The sequence below is a fragment of the Phaenicophaeus curvirostris genome, chromosome Z (genome assembly GCF_032191515.1).
Source record: "Phaenicophaeus curvirostris isolate KB17595 chromosome Z, BPBGC_Pcur_1.0, whole genome shotgun sequence".
NCBI classification, from domain to species: Eukaryota; Metazoa; Chordata; class Aves; order Cuculiformes; family Cuculidae; genus Phaenicophaeus; species Phaenicophaeus curvirostris.
The window spans coordinates 51398121-51421006 of NC_091431.1; the positions used below are offsets into that span (position 1 = coordinate 51398121).

Sequence of the window (22886 nt, forward strand, 5' to 3'; positions counted from 1 at the left end):
TTTTCACAGAGAGTCACTGAACACTGGAACAGGCTGCCCAGGGAGGCGGTTGAATCACCATCCCTGGAGATGTTTAAAAGATGGGTGGATGAGGTGCTGAGTGGCATGGTTTAGTGACTGATAGGAATGGTTGGACTTGATGACTCTGGGGATCTTTTCCTACCTAGTGATTCCATGATTCTGTGCTTGCCACGCTTCTTTTGATGCAGCCCAGGATACAGCTGGCCTTCTGGCCTGTGATTGCACACTGCTGGTTCATGTCAAGCTTCTCATTAACCAGCACCCCCAAGTTCTTTTCTGCAGGACAGCTCTCAATCACATCCCTATCTCAATCAAATCCCTATCATGTACTGAAAATGGGGATTGCCCCGACCCTGGTGTAGGTCCTTGCACTTGGCCTTGCTGAACCTCATGAGGTTCTCACAGGCCCACTTCTCCAGTCTGTCCATGTCCCTCTGGATGACATCCTGTTCTTCCGGTGTGGCAACTACACCACTCAGCTTGGTGTCATCGGCAAACTTGCTGAGTGTGCACTCAATCTCACTGTCAAAATCAAAAAGTACTGGTCCCAGTACAGATCCCTGAGGGACACCACTTGTCACAGATGCCCATCTGGAATTTGAGCCACTGACCACTACTCTTTGAATACAACTATCCAACCAGTTTCTTATCCACCATACTATCCACCCATCAAATCCATATCTGAGAAGGATGTTGTTGTGGATCATGTCAAAGGCTTTATAAAAGTCTAGACAGATCACATCCCTTGGTTCACCCATGTCCACTGCTGCAGTTACCTTATCAAATACAAATATGTTTCTTTCTGTAATTCATCAAAAGCCAGGTTACTTTCCATGATAGTTTTGGGTATATACCTCCAAAGACGTGCTATTTTTCTCTTAAAGGTCCTGTGCAGATTTTGGCTGGGATAGAGTTATTTTCTGCGTAATAGCTTGTATGGGTCTACATTTGGGATCTGTGCTGGAAACAGTGTTCGACAATACAGGATTTTTCATTGTTGCAGAGTCAAAAACTTTTCTGCTTCTCATACCACCCACCAGCAAGTAGACTACAGGTGCTCAAGAAGCTGGGAGGTGACACAGCTGGGACAGCTGATTCCAACTGATTACATGATTTTTCCATACTATATGCTGAGCACCGTTCCATATGAAGTTGAGGGAAGAAGGAAGGAGGGAGTATTTGCAGAGTTATGTTGTTTGCCTTTCTCACAACCTTTATGTGCGATGGGACCCTGCTTTCCTGGAGACAGCTGCTGGCAGGAAGCAGTGATTGAGTTCCTTGCTTTGCTTTGCTCGTATGCATGGCTTTTGCTTTACTTATTAAACTATCTTTATCTCAAACTAAGAGTTTTCTTACTTTTACACTTTCAGGTCTCCCTTCCTTCCCACTAGGGTAAGTGGGTGAGCAGCTGTCTGGTGCTTAGTTGCCAACTGGAGTAAAACCACAAGTCCTTATTCTTCTTGGTAATTTTGTTCAGGCTTAGTTTATACACCACCACCTCCCAGTCACTGACATCAAATTCTGAGCACTTTAAATTGAGCAATACTTCAATAATTAATCCTAAAAGTATAAGCTTGAGACACGCTTCTCATAAGTACTTGTTTATGAAATTACTTGATGATCAATCTGACTTTACCATTTTTTTTTCCCAATTTTAATTGATCACCAAGAAAGTTTATTTCTGTAACCTGAAATTGTCTGAAAGCTGAACAGCCCCCAGAGTCACTTTTTTTGCAAGACTACAGCTCCATTTTGCTCTCTACAATGACTGCTGAAACTTCTGATCAAGTAAGCTGTTTTCAGAAGGTACTCATCCACATGGCCCACAGATATTCATATATCAGGACAGCTGAAGCAGTCACTACCTCCTGTGATGCTCATCTCCTTGCAGAAACAGGAATAGCTGAACAGCTTGAAAACCAGTTCCTGATCTGCTAGACTGCAACTCAACACGTTCATAGAAACCAACAGCAACTTTATTTTAAGAATCTTCATTAGGCTGCAAGCTGTAATGGTTCAGGAGCTGTCTGCCAAAAACCTGGCAGCCTCAACAACTCCTGCAACAGGGGCATGGCAAAGCATTTAAACTGGGATGCACTATAGTGTTATCTGCCATAAAATACATTGCTTCCCAAAAAGCTTTTGAAATTGTTCTTCCCAGTTAGTCCCAAATAGGTATTCTCTCTCCAGAGTATGAGAGTCTTTCCCTCATTCCAGTTAATACACATGAAAGCTGAATAGAGTTCATACGGAAAAAAGGTTATTCCGAAACTGCTCTTCCTATATAACTACTTCAAAAACCACCCTTCAAGTACTTCAAGATGAATAGGATAAACCAAGGGCATTCTTCCTCACTGTGTTGATGATCAAAATTAAAAACCTACCCTTCAGGGAAGCTAAAAATATGAATATAAATCTGAGTATTTTTGTTTAATGGGTATTTGATTAAAGTTTTGCCACAGTTTTAAACACATTACTCAAAAAGGATTTTTCTCCATAACTGCAAAGTATTCCAAATTTTTCTTCAGGTTTTAAATGCACAAGCAAACATGTTAGAACATTACTTGTTGGGAATTAGCTCAACTTGAACAAAAGCAGCATACATATCTCAAAGAGCAAGGTAAATTTTAGTGAATAAAAATGCAAATATGCATTTTAGCAGCCTTGAATTTATTAATCTGATAGGTTTAATTTCCATTTTCCTGCATCAGCTTTATTTATAAAGTGTCGTGCCCTATAAATATGCTGTTATTTTCTATAGTCAAGCACCCTCTTAACAAATCTTCTCATTAATATGTAAATTTAAAGTCAATCGGTCTTCTCCCTGACAGCGCCATGAATTCCTAGTGCACTGTATAATCGGCTTTGACTTGGCATCCACTATTTATCATCAAAGATGTCAGTTAGAAAAATTATGGAAAATGCACTGCAATTGATATGACTGCAATCTACTTTGTCAACACTTAATTGTTCCTCAAATCATACATTTACATATAAACAGCCTAAATACTGATCCATAATGATGCAAATAAACTAAATTAAAAATCTCTTCTACTGCACAAGATGCCCTGTTGTATGACGAGTTCATTTAAGAACCTATTGACAAAGGCATGCATTTCAAGTAGTCTCAGAAAAAAATTCTGCTAATTTAATTGCTGAGTAGGTAGACAAACTAAATTTTGCACTGAAGCTCACGAAAGTGGAGAAAAAGTGTTATTAATACTACAGCACTGATGACCAATTTTAGGTTGACACAGGCAGTATTGTTACGCAAACCTTTTACATTACTAGAGTAGAAGCCACAGCAGCATCTGTTATCCATCCAGTTTCAGTGAAAAAAGTACTTAGAATCTTAAGGAAACCTAATCCCACCACAATCTCCAACCTCTGAATCAAAGACGAGAGGTCAACATCATCTTCTATTCATCCTCTGCCCAATCACAGACTAAAACTGGCTTAAACCAACTATGAAACTGTACCTTTAGGCAAAGCAAGTTATCAATTTCGATTCTTTCAAAAGGTCAGAGAGAAGAATACAAGTCACCTTCTTTCAATAAGCAGCACGTAATAAATACTCTCTTTGAAGACATTAGGAAAACATATTCTTAAGCATCTCATTATCCAAAAATGCTTTCCTTATTTTAAATAATTTTCTGGAAACATATGTTCTTACAAATAATTTAATTTCAATTTGAAATGAAAAAGGGTGTTCCGGAACCCAACTGGTAACGCAGAAACATGATTCTACTTCAGAGATCTTTGCTACGTTTTTAGCTTTCTAATCATTATAAACCCTGCTTATTTAAGAAAGGAATATAAATCCGGCTGAAATTAGCTGTTTGTCCAAACATATCTCCTTATAATTGTTATAACGTAGTATATTATACATATATTAACATCAAATGGCACTGTGCAAGCAAAAAAGATTCCAGTATTGCATGTATGCTGGGGCAAGCGGCCGATGCTTTGGTGTACCCGCAATATTATCAGCAAGCACAGAGCAAACGGCTGGTGTTCTCATGCTTGCTTGCTTGTTGAGACCTTGGAATCTTTACTAAGACCCGTGAGTTATTAAGAAAAGAATGCACTAGACAGAAAACACAAAGATAAGGGCCACATCTGTGGTAAACAGTGGGTTGCACTCTATCGTTGTAACTGCGGGTTTCTCACAGGTGGAAATTCACTGGGGTAGCTGCTGACTGGATACAGAAACACTGTATAAGGTTTGCATCCTCTCAATAAAGGTGACCTCGCATGCTGCCTCATTGATGGGGTCCATGCCTTAATCGCTACAGCGCTGCATTTCAGTATGATTTCCAAGGAAAGGGTGTTAAAAGACTGAGGTTGAAAGAACTCAACGATAGCTGGCATAATTCTGTATTACAATGTTGAAAAAATGAGCCTTTAAAAAATTGTTAATATGCTAATTACAAACCACTGAAATAACAATGCCTGAACAGAACTGTTAAGACACATTAGCTAAGCTGAACTACTTCAGTCTAAAGAAATATTAAAAAAAAAAAATACAAAAAAAGTACCTAAAGATGAAACTTTGTCTAAGGTTCTGAGATCATCTTATATTTGTAACAACAAGTTACCCCAAATATCCCTTTATGCCACCATACAAAGTCCATCTCCAACCACTGCTGTAAAAGAGTATATACATATATCAACAGATACGTACATCTTTAAACATGAATTAGCTGCAAATTAAAAGATAAAACTTAACAATAGTAATAACCCCAAGCCTGTAATAAACACAAACAGCCAGAGCTGTGGAGCAGTTTTATATAGCTCTTTAAAGAAGTATTCAGTCTTTTAATTTAAATTGTTATTCAGAGTTAAATCCCTATTGCAACCAATGTTAATAGCATCCATTTCTTGAGCTGTCTACTTTGTTGTGATAAGTGATAGGATTTGAATTTTGAATATCTCTTTTTATAAATCTTAAGTAAGGGTATACTCATATTTACATACTATAAATAAAAAAAAAAAACAAAGCATTTTTTAAATTGTACATTTGAAAACCATATTCAAGTCTCCACACAATCCCTAAGCACATTAACAAAGCCTAGACAAGTAACACTGTTCACCATGCTATGATAATGAGAATTCATACCTACAAAGAAAACAGATTCTACCCAGTTTCACAGAATGGCAAACCTTTCTAGCTCTGACTCACATAAAATCTCCTATAGCAAACAGTCATGTTGTTCTAAGAACCACAGGAAAAGGCCTCTCTTCGTTGCCCAGGGAATGTATCCAGGGTAAATATGAACAGGGTATAGCCTGGAAGGAGAAGACTCATGCTCTGAAAAACAATGGATGCCTTCTGCTAGTGAAGCCTTAAATAGCTAAGAATTATGCATTTGTTTTCTATTTTTATTAAAGTCCGCATAAAAACATATCTTCAAAAACTAAGTATATCCAACAACGGAAATAATTCACAGTGCAAGCACACAATAGGAATTTAAAGTCACAAACTTACCTTCCATGGGCTTACAAACTGTGTACGTGCATATCGAGTTAACATGTGGATTATAACAACTTGACCCCACTCTTCCACATCAACCAGCAAGTTACAGAGCTTTCGGTAGTTCTTGTGAATCAGATCTATTCTATCTGGACACACTTCTTCAAATGCCATCACAACGCTCCCAGCTACCAGCTAAAAACCAGAATATAAACCAGAAGATCAGTGTTCCTTCAACAGTTCATTCACAAGTAAGAATCAGAATTAATACGAGCAATTCTCTTCAATTTCAAATTGTTTCTTTTGACTGAAACAACAATAGAAACTTTAGTCCTACAGAAATAGTATCTGATTTAAAACAGAATTACGGTAAGTTTATTAAAACGGAGAAAACGTTTTCTATTACACACATAAATCTTAGCTTCCAGCTCTGAAGACACAGTGCAATGTAAGCATAATTTTTTTTCTTACATTTATAGTTTCTGAATGAATTATCAGAGAGCTTGCAATTAACTCAGAAATAAGAGGAAACAAAAAGAAGCATAATACAGCGATATGCTTGACAAGGTCTACTGGGATTCTCCCATCAACACTGCCGTGACCAAACTGAAGAGGAGATGAAGTTAAGTTTCTCAGCACTACTTGGATCCATACTTCTCTCTTTATACAGCCAAACTGACTGTCATATGAAATTCTATATTTAGAATTTCATCAATACACCCTGGGAAAAAAAGGCATTAAAATCAGCTGTACAATACAGATATACAAGAAGATTTTTCAACAAAGAGCAAAAGCAGAATTTCTGCGTTCTGCTGAGCACTTCTCTACTAGTTTCGTAATTATAGGAATGGATAATTTATGCCCTGCTAAATCCTTGTGCAATGTTTTGCCTACCTAAGAAAGAAATCCTTACATATGCAAATATCTTCATACTATGATTATTAAAATAGCTTTGTTTTCATGAGGAATTTAAACAGATTCACAATTTTTAAGACCTCAAGGCTTACTGAAACCTTCTGATAGGGTATTTTCCTTTAAAATTAAAGAAAGAAAACACATATTGCGGTTCCTGTTAAAATTCAGGCAGCAGACGACTAACTGTGGGAAAACCTCAAAAGCTGACCGTGCAATATAAGGATATGTCATTGTTTGCCTGGAATTACCATTCCTTCTCTTCTAATTGCTTTAATTAAGATTTGTTTTGTGTCAGAGTACGTGTTAAGTCAAATAACTAAAATGATGAGACTTTATACGAAGCAGCTGATATGTATGCAGTTAGCATGCATGCAGTATAGCCTTCTGGCAGCAAATTAATGTCATATTCTATCTGAGCACTGGGGAACTGCATTTCAACCTCTAAAATTTCCCCAATGACTTAAAGTAAGCAATTAAATAGAAGTGCAGTTTATTGAAATGGTACTTTTTCAGAAATATTAAATACAATGATATTCATATGTTACATTTTTCTCCCTGTATTTGGCTGACATTTGGTTTATTAGTATGCACCCAACATTACAACCGAAAGAAAACAGCTCAGAATTTAGTTTTGCTATTATGCTAAACAAGTTTCAGGCTCTGTGGGGATTTTATGAATTACCAATAAGAATAAACGTGAAGTTGCATTTATTGTCTCCAGCCACATCCATATACTGGGACCTGCTGGTCCCAGCAAGTATACAACTCATTCCAGGGAGCAGAATTTGATTACTTGATAGAGCTAAATAAAACACACTTTACATCTAAAGCAATTTGCTATTTTTTGCTGTATGGCAAAAACAATGACTTTTTTTTATGTTGTTGTACTAAACTTTCTCCTTAATGATGTGTTGCAGAAAGGTGTACTGTAATTAAAAACTGCTGGAACTGACGCTTAGATGTGGGTTCAAAGCTCAACAGAAGACACCAACACTACCAGTCCTGAGCAGGTATTCAATTAGGCCAGCCTTAGTTAAAAATAGCGTTTTACACTCTTAGGTGAAGGAACACACAGATGCTGGTGTCCAAATGTAGACCTGGAGTGAGTACTCTTGCCTTTTACTGCTACTAGTACTGCACATGTATTTCGTTGTATTTCTCTTTCATTTGGATATGATACAGTTTGAAAGCTGACAGAAAATACTATATATAAACTAGTTTAGATCTTCTAAAGCCAAGCACATATCCTATAAACAGTACTGGGGTTTTAAATGTTCAGTTACTGTAAATAAAACACAATAATTTAATGCAAAGAAATAGTCATACTGAAACATGAGAACTCTAAATGATTACTAATTTCAATTCATATCAGTCACCTACTCAAGTTTACAATGAGAATGGTGAAACCTGTGAACGTATAAAAGGTATTAACAAAAAATTGAACCTATACTATGAAACGCAAGAGATGCACGGGATGAACAATCATTTTATTCCTATGGTAATTCCCTAGATTTACAAGTTAACATAGAAATTGCCATACATTACAGCACTATTTAACATTATGACACTATTTAACATCATGACCTTCTCCCCATTATAGCATATTCCAAAATAAGGCTTTTCATTTGAAGCAGGGGGCAGGAGGTCAGAATCTAAGGCAGTTTAAAAATGCACTGGTAACAAGAGGATTTATCTGAGAAAATTTCCTAATGCTTTACTAATAAGATTATTTTCTGTTTGACACTTTTTCCCCTATAGTATGACCCTACTATACATCTAAACATCAGAGGAACAGCTAATAATCTTTGTTTATTAAATGCTCAACAATCCATAAAAATATTTAGAATTAAAACAAAATGATCCAATCAGAACATAAAACCAAAAAATATCGATTTCCAAAAAACAGCCAGTTAATTTCCATCTCACTGTGCCAACAGTAGCTTTTTGTATAAGGAGAAAATATAAATCACTTCAAGAAAAGTAGCAATGAGCTCATCAAATTCAAATGCTGCTTTCCATTTATGTATTTTTTATATTAAAGCAATAAACATGCTTCATTTGTCTTCCACTGGTTGCCATGTTTTTCTGTGCTGTTGCTATGAACTTCAGCCATTAGCTGTGCTCCAAGGTAAACTACATGAACCATCAACAAAAGTGACACCCAATCTATGGAGTTCATATTTTCTCCAGATTATCTATGCTAGTTGACAAGCTGGTAATGAAAAAAATCACACTAAGCAAATGGTTCCTCTAATAACAATAAATTTTCTATAAAATTACGAAGGGTACAAAACGTTTCCTTGCATCTATTTTGTCATGAATTCTAATTAACGCTGCAAAAACCTGAGAATGCTAGGTCATCACAAGAAGTGCATCGAGGTTTGATTGATAATACAGTGCAAGATGGCCTATGCTGCCAAGATTCTTCTTTCTTAAATTAATGGCCACCCCACCTGCCCTAATCATACAGCCCAAATGATATTCCCCTTCTTATTTCAATTTTCTGGAGGCAAGGAAACAGGAAAAGATCAGTCATTCATCTTCTAATAGCTGGATAATAGATCTATCACAATAAAACATCCGCACAAACTCAGTATTTTTTCCACAGAAGTGAAGCTTTTACCAACATTAAATCAATAAGTAAGGAAAACATTGTCTCATCCACACATCTGGGTTCTAAACTAAAATATTAACTTACACAGCAGCATTCTGTTGAAAAGTACAGAGCCCAGCTTTCTTTCTCCATTATCCCCACATATGCTGCTGTAGTCTGAAATATCAAGATCTTCATTGCAAAGCCATTACCAATTCCCAGGATCATTTTTTAATCTAAGAGGACTCACTTCACAAGAATCCGTATTTCATCTAGAAACCATGCTGTCTGCAGAAGAAATCTTAATACTCACATATTTGTACACAGTCTTTTCACTCCCAAAATAAAACTCTAATTAAGTTGCACATGTTGTATTTAGAAGGAAATTATCACATTAGAATAGAATAGTAAATTTATTTAAATATCAGAAGTAGTTTGATGGGATTAAATTTTTCTTTTTAAAGGAAAAATATTACCTAAGCAGAGGCTAAAGGCAAGTTTATCTTTTAGAAAACAGTGTAAAATCTTAATTAACAATAAACAGATACAGTGCAACAAGCTAATTTACTGTCAATCTTCAGTCTTCATGCAGAACTTGCCCCTCTCTCTTCCCCTATTACTTCACAATGAAGGTTTCTGGGGACATAACATGGGGAGCTCATACCTGGGAATCAATGACCATCTGCAAGCCTGGCCAACATGTTTTGAAATTTCTCTCTAGCATTCTCCTGTCTTAGAAGGGTTTACAAGTAGCACTGCACTCTGCATGCTCCCTGGTCCTAGAACAAAAGCTATAATAGCAACAGCTATGATATAGCATAAAACATACATGGCCACATACTTAGTTCTCTAGATGGGGCTGAAAAAAATCAATTTTATCACACAGCACACGCACTTTTATTTCCACACAAGCATCGTAAGCTTTCCTTAAAAGAGAGGCACATGCCCAAACAAAACCAGATCAAACGCTGAAACCTGCTTTTCGTTTTCAGATGCAGCACTTCAGGATACTGTAGTTTGGACTGAAGAATGAAAGTCACAAGTTCTTTCCACTTTATAGGCTTGGACAACAAACATGATCTCTTTTCAACATTAACAGGGATATTTTTTTAACTGCTGTAACTAAGGTACAGAGTTGTACAATACACAGATGACAAACACAGTAGTTCCAGAGCTCTTCACAGTATGCCAAAAGCAATTTAAGCAACAAATCCTGCCTTAAATCCTATGCCCTAAAGCTAGATCATCAGGCTTGCTAACTGAATGGAAAAAATAGATTAGGAGTGATGTGATACAGAATCAACCAAAAATTAAAAGAGAACTAATCTCCTCTAAAATATCCAATTATACCTTCACACAAGACTACGCGACTAGCTGTATTAATTCCTGAGAAAATCATTTTAGCATAATATACACACATGCTTTTGTCTTCCTTTCTACATAAAATCACGTCAGCTGCTCAGTTATCTAGAATCACTAGAAAAATAAAAGTAGCAAGGATTCATGCTCTTGTATCTGTTTATCGAAGTCTGAGGTACTTGCTTTTGTAAAGCAAGGGTAACATAACTAGGAGTTTCTTAGTCTCTATAATAAAACTAATTGTAAACAACTTATCTGTTTAAAAAATAAATCCACTGGCACAAAGTCACAGCTTTGTCAAGACACTTCAATACCCAGTTAGTTACCCTTGAGGGTATGTTAACGATGGTTTGCACTTGATAATTTTGCATCTTAGATTAACTGAGAGCTTGGCTTTTAATTGAATCTTCATGTTAAGTCACTTAAGTAGAGTGATCTTTCATTTATCTCACCAGAAATTTTAATGAAGTGCTGGGTTAAGGTTAGATCTCATCTTATTTTAAGCTTTGCTTACCTCAGCTTATATTAAAATTTATTACTGATTGAGACCTAAAAAATGAGTATTTTGCACAGCCTGATAAAATGGCTTAATTTTACTGTAGTAAAATTCCCATACAGACAGTTTCTTGCTATTACATATGCAAAATGACTCTGACATTTAAATACACTGTGCCTCTTCTGTGCAACATTAACTGCATTTAAAAAAAATGTGGTTTGTTTAAATTTAGAGGCATCTATGTTTAGTAGCAATTCTAACTCACTTTAATGCAGAGATTATGTCCATGAGTTTTAAAAAAACCCTGCATGAAGTGAAATGCTTACAGAAAATAAACAACTTATGAGTAAAAACTTTGTATTAAACGAAATTCTGAAACATCACTTGAACAACATTCAACTGTTATAAACAGGTCTAAAATAAATGAAATAAGAAAAAGAAAGAAATAAAAACAACAAAAAGATCGCACTTGCACTTTTATGCATCTACGTATCAGATACACTGCACTATGGTTTCTCTGAGGATCACCAGCAATTACGTACAAAGACATGCAAGAAGAAACCTGACCTTTCCATCAAGGGAAAAAAAAGTGGAGAGCCCTGATGTTCAAAAACTCCCAAAGTCGCTAAGATTCTCCCACTCTAGTTAAGCCATTAGTTAAAGAAAATAACACTGCTCCCCACAAAATGACCTGTTGATATTAGATTAAAACTACCAAGAGAAAACAACTACTGTTGATATAAGGGAACAGCTTCTGTGCATTTAAACTGAAGTAATACAAAGACTAGCGTCAAGTAAACACTTGTGGTCTGAGCTCCACATTATCATCCTACATATTTCAGGCCATCTGCCTCAATAGGCAATAGAAGCTCCAAAAACCTGAGAAATACCATTAATCAAACACATGCTCTTCACAAGGCTATGATAAAATGCTGTTGTTCTACAGCTTGGATCGATTTCTAGAATTCCTGTGGCAACAAACCAAACTTTCTCCACAAAAGATGGCAAAATATTTTCTAAAAGGTTTTGTCTTTATGTATGTAGAGGGAGCTTTTTCTATTACACTGTGCAGGAAATTCAGCTTCCCTTAAAGAATACAAAAGAGGCAGTTCAAATTAAAACAAATTTCACAACAGGAGCTTAAAAAATAGCTAAAAAGTAGCCAATCTAAGGTTTTATAGGCTATGCATGAACCACCTGTACATAAGGACCACTATCCATAAGCAACTGCATGTTAAGAGTAACAACAAGTGGCACTCCGTTTCCTTCACTCTAAGCAAATTGCTAAGTTCTTCAACTAGAAGCAACTGATAAGCTTATTCAGATTAGGTTTACCAGCCAAAAAAACCCACTTGGGCACTAAGTGTCTTCTGTTAGTAAACGTGGAGGCTTTCTGGGAACATTCAGTAGAACATGACAAAAAGCTAACTACTCAGGGTGAAGCTCTTCTGTGCTAGACTCGTTTTCCCAAGCCTATCAAGGACTAAACAGAGACCAACCTACTTTAGATCACAACAAGCTGTGGATTCTGAGATGAAAGAGTACATCTGAATACTTGAGTCTGGATTCAGAGAGTCCTGGAGAGATACTTGTACGGTTCTTTTTTTGAATAATAATTCTTCATATCACTTCCTGAAAAAGTAAAACTTCTGAAGCTGAGATAGCTCAGCTCAGTTTGGAATCAGGTCTTGCTAGGGAATAGATCAAGAGGAGTCAGAGGGAGGAAAAGGTTGCAGAAGTTAAAAATATTATATCTCCATAAAGGTCCACAAGACCCAATACTACACCATCGTTATCAGCTTCTGGAAAGTATTAACAAAATAGCATAATCGACTTGTTCCAGCTAAACCTTCATAAATAGCATGGTCCATCATTCAGTGTCAGACAGTAAGCAATGAGCACTAATACCCTTGCAAGTAACTCCAAGTGCCAGGATCAGTGTGCTGGGGAAAAGAAGATCCAAACCCACTCTATACCTTTTTCCTCTAACATTTTGTTAAAATATATTTTAAATTACTACCTGTTGGATAACTTGTCATATACCATAAGCAAAAAGGTCTAGGAAACAGACTGAAAACTCAGGGATTTTATTTTCCTGCCATTAGTAATAAAAAGAAACAAAGATGGCTTCTCAGCTTTTTATGCCTCCACAGGTACAAGGCATTTAATCTCGCATTCAGAGATTGCATGCTCACCAAGAGCATGAACCATGAAAAGAAAATACACAAAGAACCACTGGGGGGCAACTCCACAGAAGCACAAAGGCCTCTGACAAATAAGTACAGGTCAAGCATAGATGCAGTCGGGAGAACTAACTAACTGATTTACAGTCTCCTGAGCCATTAAGCTCTGATACTCTCCTTCAATAATCCTTCAGTGGAAGCTGCAAGACATCTTTTAAAGAACAGCACCATTTATGTCCTGAACACTTGGACTGTTCTAGAACATATGATATAATCCTGTGTGTTACAGAAACATTGGGCAAATAGGAGATGAAGCAACACACTATCTAGTACCTAGTAAAATTTCCAATCACTGAAAAAGGATTACATTTACTAACTTAGTAATCTGAACAAGAAGAACAAGGGAATGCTATTATTTACAACTGTTTTCTATTTGAAGTCTATCTTTGACTCCTTGCTCAATTATCTTTCTGGCTTAGGCAACTTACTTGTAAGGTACAAGAATTAAAATAAAGTGTGTGACCATTGTGAGACATCCAGGAGCTCATACAGAAAACCTGTTCTTTTACAGGGTAGCCAAAATATAACAGGAGTGTTAAATTTACAGAAATTCTCCCAGGACATCAATTTTACTTACCAGTGTGGAAATGGGGATATTTGCAAGAATGAACGAGAGCACAGCAAGTATCAGTGTTTAATAGCTGTACAGACTGATGTCAACAGGCATCCTGTGCATTGTACATAAGTTATTTATTCTTATAACAAACAAATTAAAATGACCTAGCTACTTTCCCAACGAAAAAATGTTCACACATAGACACTTGTAAACAGATTCATATAATTATATAACAAAATTAAGTTTAAAGAAGCATACATAAAAAACGTACTAACAAATACACATTAAGAATACCCATGATGCATTTAAAATTACCAGTCTTATTAAAGGAGTTGATCACTATTGCAGTCATAGTATAATACATAAATACAGAATTATAGTTCTATCTAAAACCACATAAAACCACATCAGCAAGGGTAGGAGAGTGTATTATGTACTGCTGAATGGCAGCCTCAGGAGTAAACTCTTTAAAAACATACACACATCCAATAGTATATTGCTTCTTACCGTACTTCTATCCTTCAAAAGCTTTTCTATCACTTCAATTAACATTTCCTTTTGCTCTGGATCAAGACTAGAAGGAAAAATAAAAGTTCTTTTTACTCATTTGGTCAGACATCCGAAATTAAAAGAGGTTAGGTTTGTTGACCTTTCGATACAAGCTGGGAACCAAGAACACTAAAGAAACCACCTCCAGAAAAATGAAGCATTCCAAAGAACTGATTGTTAAAGCACTTGACCAAAAATAAAGATAATTGTGGAATACAGAACTGAATTGAGGGAGTATAAAACTAAATTATAAAGATTATCTTTATGTTATACCACTTACGCATGCTTTATAAGAATCTTAATACTTAAACCCATAAAAATTTTAGGATTTAAGAAACATTAAGACAGGCTAACCCATTAGGGAGAACTTGACTGAGCTTCAGATGTTAAGTCACAAGCAACTCAGTGCAAAAGGAGAATTTCAGCATGAATTAATTCAACAGTGAATGAACACCAGAATAAAGCAGAATCATGCCTCTATTACCTAATTATCAATATAACACTTCAAGTAAGGAACTTCAGCTACACTAATTTTTGTCAGAGGTATTTGAACTAAAAAAATTGGACATTGTATTCAAGGGTACATATACAACGTTGGTATGCAAGCTGATGAAAAACTGACTGCCTGAAGTCTTATACAAATGGAAAAAACAGGAAAAACAAAAGTCACAAACAACAATCTTTGCACTATCCTTTGCAGAGCAAAGTTTCTCAAAAACATCTGTTACTGTCAAATTTGCTTCTTAGGTAGGTAAGGACCAACTTTTCATTCCAGCTGCTTCTTCATCATGGATCTATACAGCACAGAAGAATTCAAAGCCAAGGCAGACGAAAATACAAAGAGCAATACAGATGTGTAGTTCCGTGCCTTTGAAGAGCCATTTCAATGCGGACACAACTACAGATAAGTAAGGAATTATTTTGTTCATTACTGTACATTTTAGTTGTGATGCTGAGGGATGAGCTGCCCCAATGCACAGTACATGCTTTACATCTATACATTCACAGAATTAGTATCTAGTTGCACACTACTTTGCTAACGCTCTAATACCTGACAACATCAGAACACGCTAAATGGACAATAAAACTTTGTTAGAAGTTGCATAAACAAAGCAACAGCACATTGCTCTGTAAGTACTTTTATGACCGCCTTCTGTTCCATCTCCTAATTTTGTCAAAAAAGGTTTACTGGATCTTCTGCCAAGAACCAAAACTCCCAGAGGAAAACAGCCAAAATTCTTTCTAACGGACCTTATTTCAGATGTTCAAAATTGGTATCAAATTTAAAGAGAGAAAGAAGTGAGTACTTATCACTAACAAGCATTGAAACAAACACTCCTTTTTTAACGCAAACAAGAAAATCTTCAGTAAAGGCTCTGATAACTGAATTTACATTCCTCCTCTTTGCTGATGATTTAGATAAGGAAGGCAGCACTATTGGAAAGAAAATAAAAGAACGTGCTAAAGAGCTCAGAGGGATCTGCTTCAATGACAGTATTTGCTAGTAATAGTATGCAATCTATTAACACTAGCAATGGGACTTTTTAGAAGTCCTTCTCCAGATCTCACTGCAAGTAGGTGCAAGTACACATTAAGAGTTTTCTGTTGATAGACACAAGACTCTAATAGCCTGGAAATGCTCTCTAAGCGAAATAAGCAAGAGGTCTGACATTTTCGATGATAAAATTACTGCAATGTACATGGCAATGTTGATTGCATTGGGCACAAATGCTGCTGTTCACACTATGCCTGAAATCTTTTCTGTTTGATATTTAAGCTTCCTGCTGGTAGAATCGATTGAATCACTAACGAAGAAGCTCTTCTAGGTCAGGCATCCATCCAAACACCATGACACTAAATGCAAGGAAGATTGGAGTATCGAACCTGCATCCAGAAGTCTGACCAGAGAACTAACTGAACTATAGGACTATCAAACAGGTAGAGAACTCATGGAAAACAAAAAGTAAATGAAGCATACAGATTATTAGAATAAACTGCTATTTCTTCTGACTAAAATGCTCACAGAAGATGGAACAGTTAGATGCAGAACAGTACATAAACTATTGACTGATCTTTGCATCAAAAATCCATCCCCTTGAGAATTTTGATTTTGACCAACTTCAGAGCAAGCCTTCTGAAACTACTTACTCATTACAAATAGGCCAACAGACAGTCCTGCCACCAGTATATGATCTGTATCACTGCACTGTAGAGCTGCTAGTCATGATTTTTGTTGAAACACCTGCTGAGACTGCCTATTAAATACTCTTATTTGTATGCATGCCAACTAGGCATGCCTGTGGCCACTTTCTTCAGATTGTGCTGCTGTATTTTTTACCATGTGTTGTATCTTCTAACATAAAAACCACCTTTTTATGGTATTTGCAAGGATGATCTTAAAATCTTTCCACTGACATCACATAAGCATAACATACCATATGAATCACAGATAAGAATAATGTAAAAGTTACATTTCAAGATGCCACCGTATCTGGATATTGGATGAAGGATGAATAAAAGTTCTGTTAGTAATCAAGTTAGATTCCAGTATGTTCCATTTTCACTCCAACCACCAATAAGCTCTTTATTTTACTATTCCAGATTAAACTTTGCCTGTCACGAAGAGAGGATGTGGAAACATCAATTTATACTAAAATTCTATTAAACAGCCTGCTATCCAGATACTGCTGTGCCTTGCTGGCACTAACAGATCACTTCTGCCAAACTTCTCCAAATAGTTTTGACACTATTGGGAAATCAAAGTACATTCTATGCATACAGAATAATTCAGGCCAAAAACTCTTCCGTATCCTGGAACTAGACACTAACAAAAAATAAACTACTCAAATAGCAGGAAGGGACTTAAAATCCATTCCCTCTTGTGAAGCTACATCATAAAAAGCTTGTTTGCCCACTAAAGAGAGCAGCGGTTGGGGAACTCCAATAACACTGACTGAGCTACTCCCAAGGTACACACACGAGAGTACTCTGCTCATGGGGTGGGTGAGCGGGTATAAAAAAAAACCAAAAACCAGTCACCAGAAAGAAGGAGCCCCTGTCTAGGATCTTCAAAGAGCTGCCATGGAAAAGCCATCAGCCATATGGTCCCGAAATGAACTTACCATGACTGAGAAAGGCTTCCCACCTTTCACACTTAGAGGTGTTACAAGCCACAGGGCTATGAGTGATACCAGAAGGGGCATTTTTGGATTGTACAGGACTTAATATGGGTTTTTTTAATGGGAGAAATGAAAGGCAGGGAAAGGGAGGGATCTGGATGACTTCAGGAGGAACAAGCATATGAAAACAGAAGCATAGATGCATCAAAGGAGCCACCTGTATGCAAACACTTTGCTGCTCAGCATGCTTGTGTGGCCATGCCCTGCCCTTGATGTCCACAGTCTGATTTAATTTCTCATTAAAGTCTCACTTTTAACTACTTCTGTGGATGAGGCAGTCTCAGTTCTGTGTGGAGAAGCAAGACGGTGGTCTAAGGTTCAGCAACTGGAGTCAGGCCATGGGCTACAGGGATCCACATGACTGCAGCACTGGCCACTGAAGCAAGTAGGTATGTCAGTGTGTGAGCCCTACAGAATATTAAGTCAGACTTGGTTGCTTTGACAGATAGTGCAGAAACGCATCATTAAATTCTTTGCAGTGTTTATTCTAGTTCACAACCACATATTAAAACACGTAAATCTATCTATTGGTCAAGATTATGGCTACCAGATGGATCAGGGCATGTAGACCAACTACTGGAGAGACTGTAAGGTCTGGGGGTTGACAAAGACACCTATTTGTATCTCTCAGTCTCTCTCTCCCCTCTTACTCTCCATCTAGTGGGGGACAACTGGAGACAAGGGGCTATAAAGCCCAGCTACTGCGTAGTTTTGAGCCTCTAAATCCAGCTACAGTGAGATTCACAGTCTTTGGGTGAAAGGGTGGCGGCATGTGTGTGCCTTGAGCGGGTCTGTAATACCAAGTGCCACAGGTTTGCAAGCATTGTGCACTTGTATGTGCCAGTGCCAGCAGTCTGGGGAAACTGGGGATCCACAGCCAGTTACAGGAAAGATAGAGCATCTAGGATCATTACTGGATGATCCATATGTTACATATACAGGGCCACTAATGGGCCTGCATCCTGATCAGTAAGAATGTGACAGATTAGATTGCTGGTGCTGGTTTTGCCTGTATGAGTGCTGCTATCTGCCTGTGCTGCTCTATAGAGAGGGCTGCATGCATGAATGTTGTACAAGTCTGTGTGTGCCCCCGTTACGAACACAAGCTCAGCCTCACAACAGGTTGGTCTGAGAGGGCATGGAAGTGCAGCAGCCTCAGGCTCCCTGACACAGAACCCTTAACATCTCTCACCCTCCTCTTTTTGCCATATGCATGAAAAAAAAGGAAACCAGTAGCAGAATAAATGCCAGCCTTTGTTTTGGAAAGGTACAGGTTCTGTTGCCCACATCTGTGTAAACCAGTACCCACCTATTCATAAGAATTCTTCTACAAATAGAATTTCTGAAGAGGGAAGAGGAAGATTTGGAAGATTTAGATTTGCACATTTAGATTTAGATTCGGAAGGTTTAGATTTCTATGAGTTATCTTTTTTCCTTACCCGTACTGCAAACTAGAGTAAATGCCTTCAAGATGAAAGATACAGACAGTAAACACAGAAATCTTCAATTCTGAGAATATCCATCAAAAGAGTTGCTACACAGATGATAATAACAGGTTTATTAAAAACAAAAGATTGTGCACAGGTTTCTTTTTTTATCTCTTCATAGTTATCCTTTATTTTAGCATGCAAGAGACTTTCCTGAATTCCAACTAAATCACTTGAGCGACAGAACGTTTACATAAGCTGCAGACTTTTTAAGGAACAGATCTGATATATCAGAGACCCCAACCCGTCCAGCAGACTTAATAAACACAGCCCACAACTATTTTAAAATGGCTTTTCAGTACTTGTCAGAACTACTTACCTGTACAGTTTTTGGATTGCATGTGCTGCGTTCTTCCTCACATAAGGAGATAAATCAGAAGAGGCTTCCTTAATGGCAAGCATCATAATAGGAACAATAATTGGGACACGTATACTGGACAGAACTCTTAAAGCACTTGCACGGATTAACTGATTAGGATCCTAGAGAAGGGGAGAAATAAAGTAAGATAGTGCAGAAACGCATCATTAAATTCTTTGCAGTGTTTACTCTAGTTCACAACTACACATTAAAACATGTAAATCTATATATTGGTCAAGCTTACAAGCTAAGGCCACATTAATAAGAAAATGTGCCAAAATTCACACAAACTTTCACAACCAAAAAAAATAAAAGAATGTAAGAAAGAAAACATTGAAACATTATGAAAATCTGGAAATTTGGCAAATGAAAACATTAACATAATTCCCTTTGCCAAGCAAAATAAGGGAACGATGGATTAAAAAAAGATTACTTTATTTCCTGCAATCCAAGTGGAATGGAGATATTCTGAGAAACATACCTCACTCTATGTTTTATTACTTACATTTAAGAACTGTCAAATGAAAGTGTGGTTCTCTGTTGTGATACACCTACTCAAAGTTCTTGGCAACACATCCATTTTATGCTTAATTTTCTTAAGAATACGTCAAAAACCTAAACTAAATGTTTTGAAACTTCTATTCCCTACCTTCTCTTCAGTCATCCTAGTACTTATTCCCTGTTTATAATGCTAGGGTTAGCTAGGAGATCCAACAATAGCACAAAACATCTGTATTTGGAGGAACTGTTATGTAAACATCACCCATTAATCATAGGCTTGGGACACACAGAAAAATGTTGCTTCATCAAGTACAAAATCCCCTAAAATCCAACAAACTGAAACTGCAGCAGCATTAAGTGTACTGTCTGCCAGAGAGGAACTTCCCAAAGAACATTACTCCCAAAGACAGGGTTGGTAATGTGGATTTTCAAACTGGTATTACTAAAGGATCAGCCCATCTAAACTTTCATCTTAGCATCCTACATCTTAGCAGGTCCTGAACAGTAAATATCTGGATGAAAAAAGCACTTAATTTTACAGATTTTGGAAACATAACTTGTTCTTAGAGCTTGCAAAGCTCATCTCCCGTCACAAAAGTTTAAAATACCCTAAAGAGGGAGAAAAAAAGTTTCCATACATAAAGCTGAATTACAATCTGCATTACAAAAACAGAAACAAAATGTTACAGAAAGTGAACAGTAAGAATTAATTAGTTGCCTATCTTCCATAGCAGGCTTAGCAATTTCCTTAGTTGCTGAAAATCTCAGCTAGTTTGGAGCCCACCTCCTTGCCACGCCACCACTTTTTGAGTTATTCACAAACGCAACATTTGAGTTACTCCCCCTCCTATTTTTTTCCCACTAACTGTAGCTTTTTAAAAAGTTACATTCAAAAAAAGTTATGTTGACTGTATACATATCATTAAAAACATAGGATACAAAGTCATTTGAATTTTAGCTGCTCATGGCAGTCACAGATACTGAAGTTAGTACAAATGATTTTGAGACAAAGGATGAAGAAAAAAGGGCAGAAAACTCTCTAGTCAGTGGCAAGATGCTCCTGCTGCTGCACACCTGGCTCTAAAATGGCAAAATTTTCCACCAAGATGAAAGGTCCAGGTCAGTGACATGACAGAAGTCGATTATGAACCTAGCGTAGCCTTACAAGAAGAGTACAAGGTAAAAAGAAAAACACCAACCTTCTCTTATTACAGAAATGGGCCAAATTTAGGGACAGAGACTTAATTTTTTTTTCTTCACAGTCAAACTTAAAAAGCAACCTAATCTTCCTTCTCTAATCCTATTTCCCAAGTGTTCCGAGTTTGAAATGAAACAATACAAACTGCTATTTCTTCAGTGTTTTTAGTAAAAAGATAGCATGTGCAATACATTGAATATTTTAATTTAGGTACTACTCTCTATACTATGTTCCAATTCTTTTATGTACAAAGATCTTTTACACAAACTAAAAGGAACATAGGTTGTTATGGGTGGTAACAGGGTTATCTTTCTACATAGATAAGCCACCTGGAAAAGAGAAAGGGCATTGCAGAAATTACATGTTGGGCATGTGAGTCTGATAGCACCAATCTGCTGCTTTTCTTCAATGAAGTAATTTTACTTCATGCAGGCTTAGCTATTTGATGAGGTCTGAGGTAGCACAAAAAACTTTGTCAATGACATAACCTGGATCTACTTAATCAGATGCAGATATTTACATGCTTTAGTTTACCAGACCACACTTTACACAGGTATTTTTATTTTTGTAACCAGCTCCATGGAATAGTTAGTAGTCACTCACTTTTAAAGCACGCTGGAAAGTACTGATGGACAATAATGCTAGATCTTGCTGCTCCTCTGCGTAACGCATCAGATAAACATATACAAGCTTTTTTATCTGAAAAGCAAAACACAATGAACACCATTATCAGAAAGTTCTAGAATTCTATAGAACTAAAATCTGGATTGCAGATTTTCATCAATGTTATTTTTCTTTGAAGGAAGAGTTAATATTATCACTGGAGTACTCACATGCTTCTGAAATGCCTTATGATTTACTCTAGTGCTTTTAACAGAAACTCTCTGAGATGTTGCAGTATCACCCAATTAACAAATGAAGGCTAATAACACAGTGCTGCTTTATATTGTCAACTAGTAAATAAACAACTGAATAATCTAAGAAACTGAAACGTGGCAATGACCACCTGAGCACTCCTCATTTTTTGTTTTCCTTATGGAAATAGGTTAGACTGCAATAGCCCAGGATTCAACAAGCCCATTTTTCTTTACCCTGAAACTAAAAATCAATTACTTTAACACATCTGAAAGAGAATATAACTTCCAGCTGAAGAGTGGTAACTTACCTGATTAAATCTGATTAAAATACCACTTCTGACTATGTCTTGGACAAAAGCAAAGGGTAGCAGAACCACCTTTGCCTGACTAAAAGCATTCACAAGATGCAGCCAATGTAAGCATACTACAAAGGATGCAGTGTTCAAAGATTAAGAAAACCTCAGTACGATTTTGGGGGAGGAGGGTATTCAATTTAGTTCACGGTTACTGTATGTCCAGGAACCACTGAAAACATTTTTCACATTTGAGTTGCAAACCGACTATTGGGGTTTATAATGGAAAATTCTGAAAGACCCTCAACTACAGCTGTGCAGTAATTACTGTCACTATCAGAAGATGTACCTTTGTGCCAATTCTGGCAAAAAGCATAATATTAAATCACAGAAGGTTACACCATACTAAATTATTTGTTGTTCAGCTACAGACAAGCAGCAATCAACATTGATCACAAGAGGCCTATGCACTGAATGACTGCAGGTGTGCAAAGAAAGCCTCCTTTCCTTGAAACCACTCTGTGACTAGAAATGGGAGCACTTAGAGCTTCGTGACTACACTATTCTTTTACCATTTACCTTCATTCAATGTTAAAATGCTCCTTTCTATAAAACTAATCATAACAGGGGCACATTAGGCTTGAGGAACACAGGCAGATTTGTTTAATTAATTTATCAATATAAGCACATCAAACTCCATGAGTTATTGACCAAGACTTATTTTTGTTCTATACCACCAATTGTTTATTAGGTCACTCTTTGTATCCTTACCAACCACAACACGATGCACATAATCAAGCTGAGGTCA

General features: G+C 36.9%; 1 protein-coding gene across 2 annotated transcripts in view; it reads right to left on the reverse strand.

Annotated features, from left to right (window-relative positions):
- AP3B1 (adaptor related protein complex 3 subunit beta 1) overlaps positions 1-22886 on the reverse strand; it is a 161553-nt gene that overhangs the window by 116736 nt on the left and 21931 nt on the right. For both annotated transcript variants that reach the window (XM_069880721.1, XM_069880720.1), the window contains exons 4-7: positions 21532-21627; positions 19191-19351; positions 14164-14230; positions 5510-5689 (exon numbers count right to left, since the gene is read on the reverse strand). In XM_069880721.1, coding sequence (XP_069736822.1) covers positions 5510-5689; positions 14164-14230; positions 19191-19351; positions 21532-21627 — 504 coding nt within the window. The remainder of the gene's footprint in view (positions 1-5509; positions 5690-14163; positions 14231-19190; positions 19352-21531; positions 21628-22886) is intronic.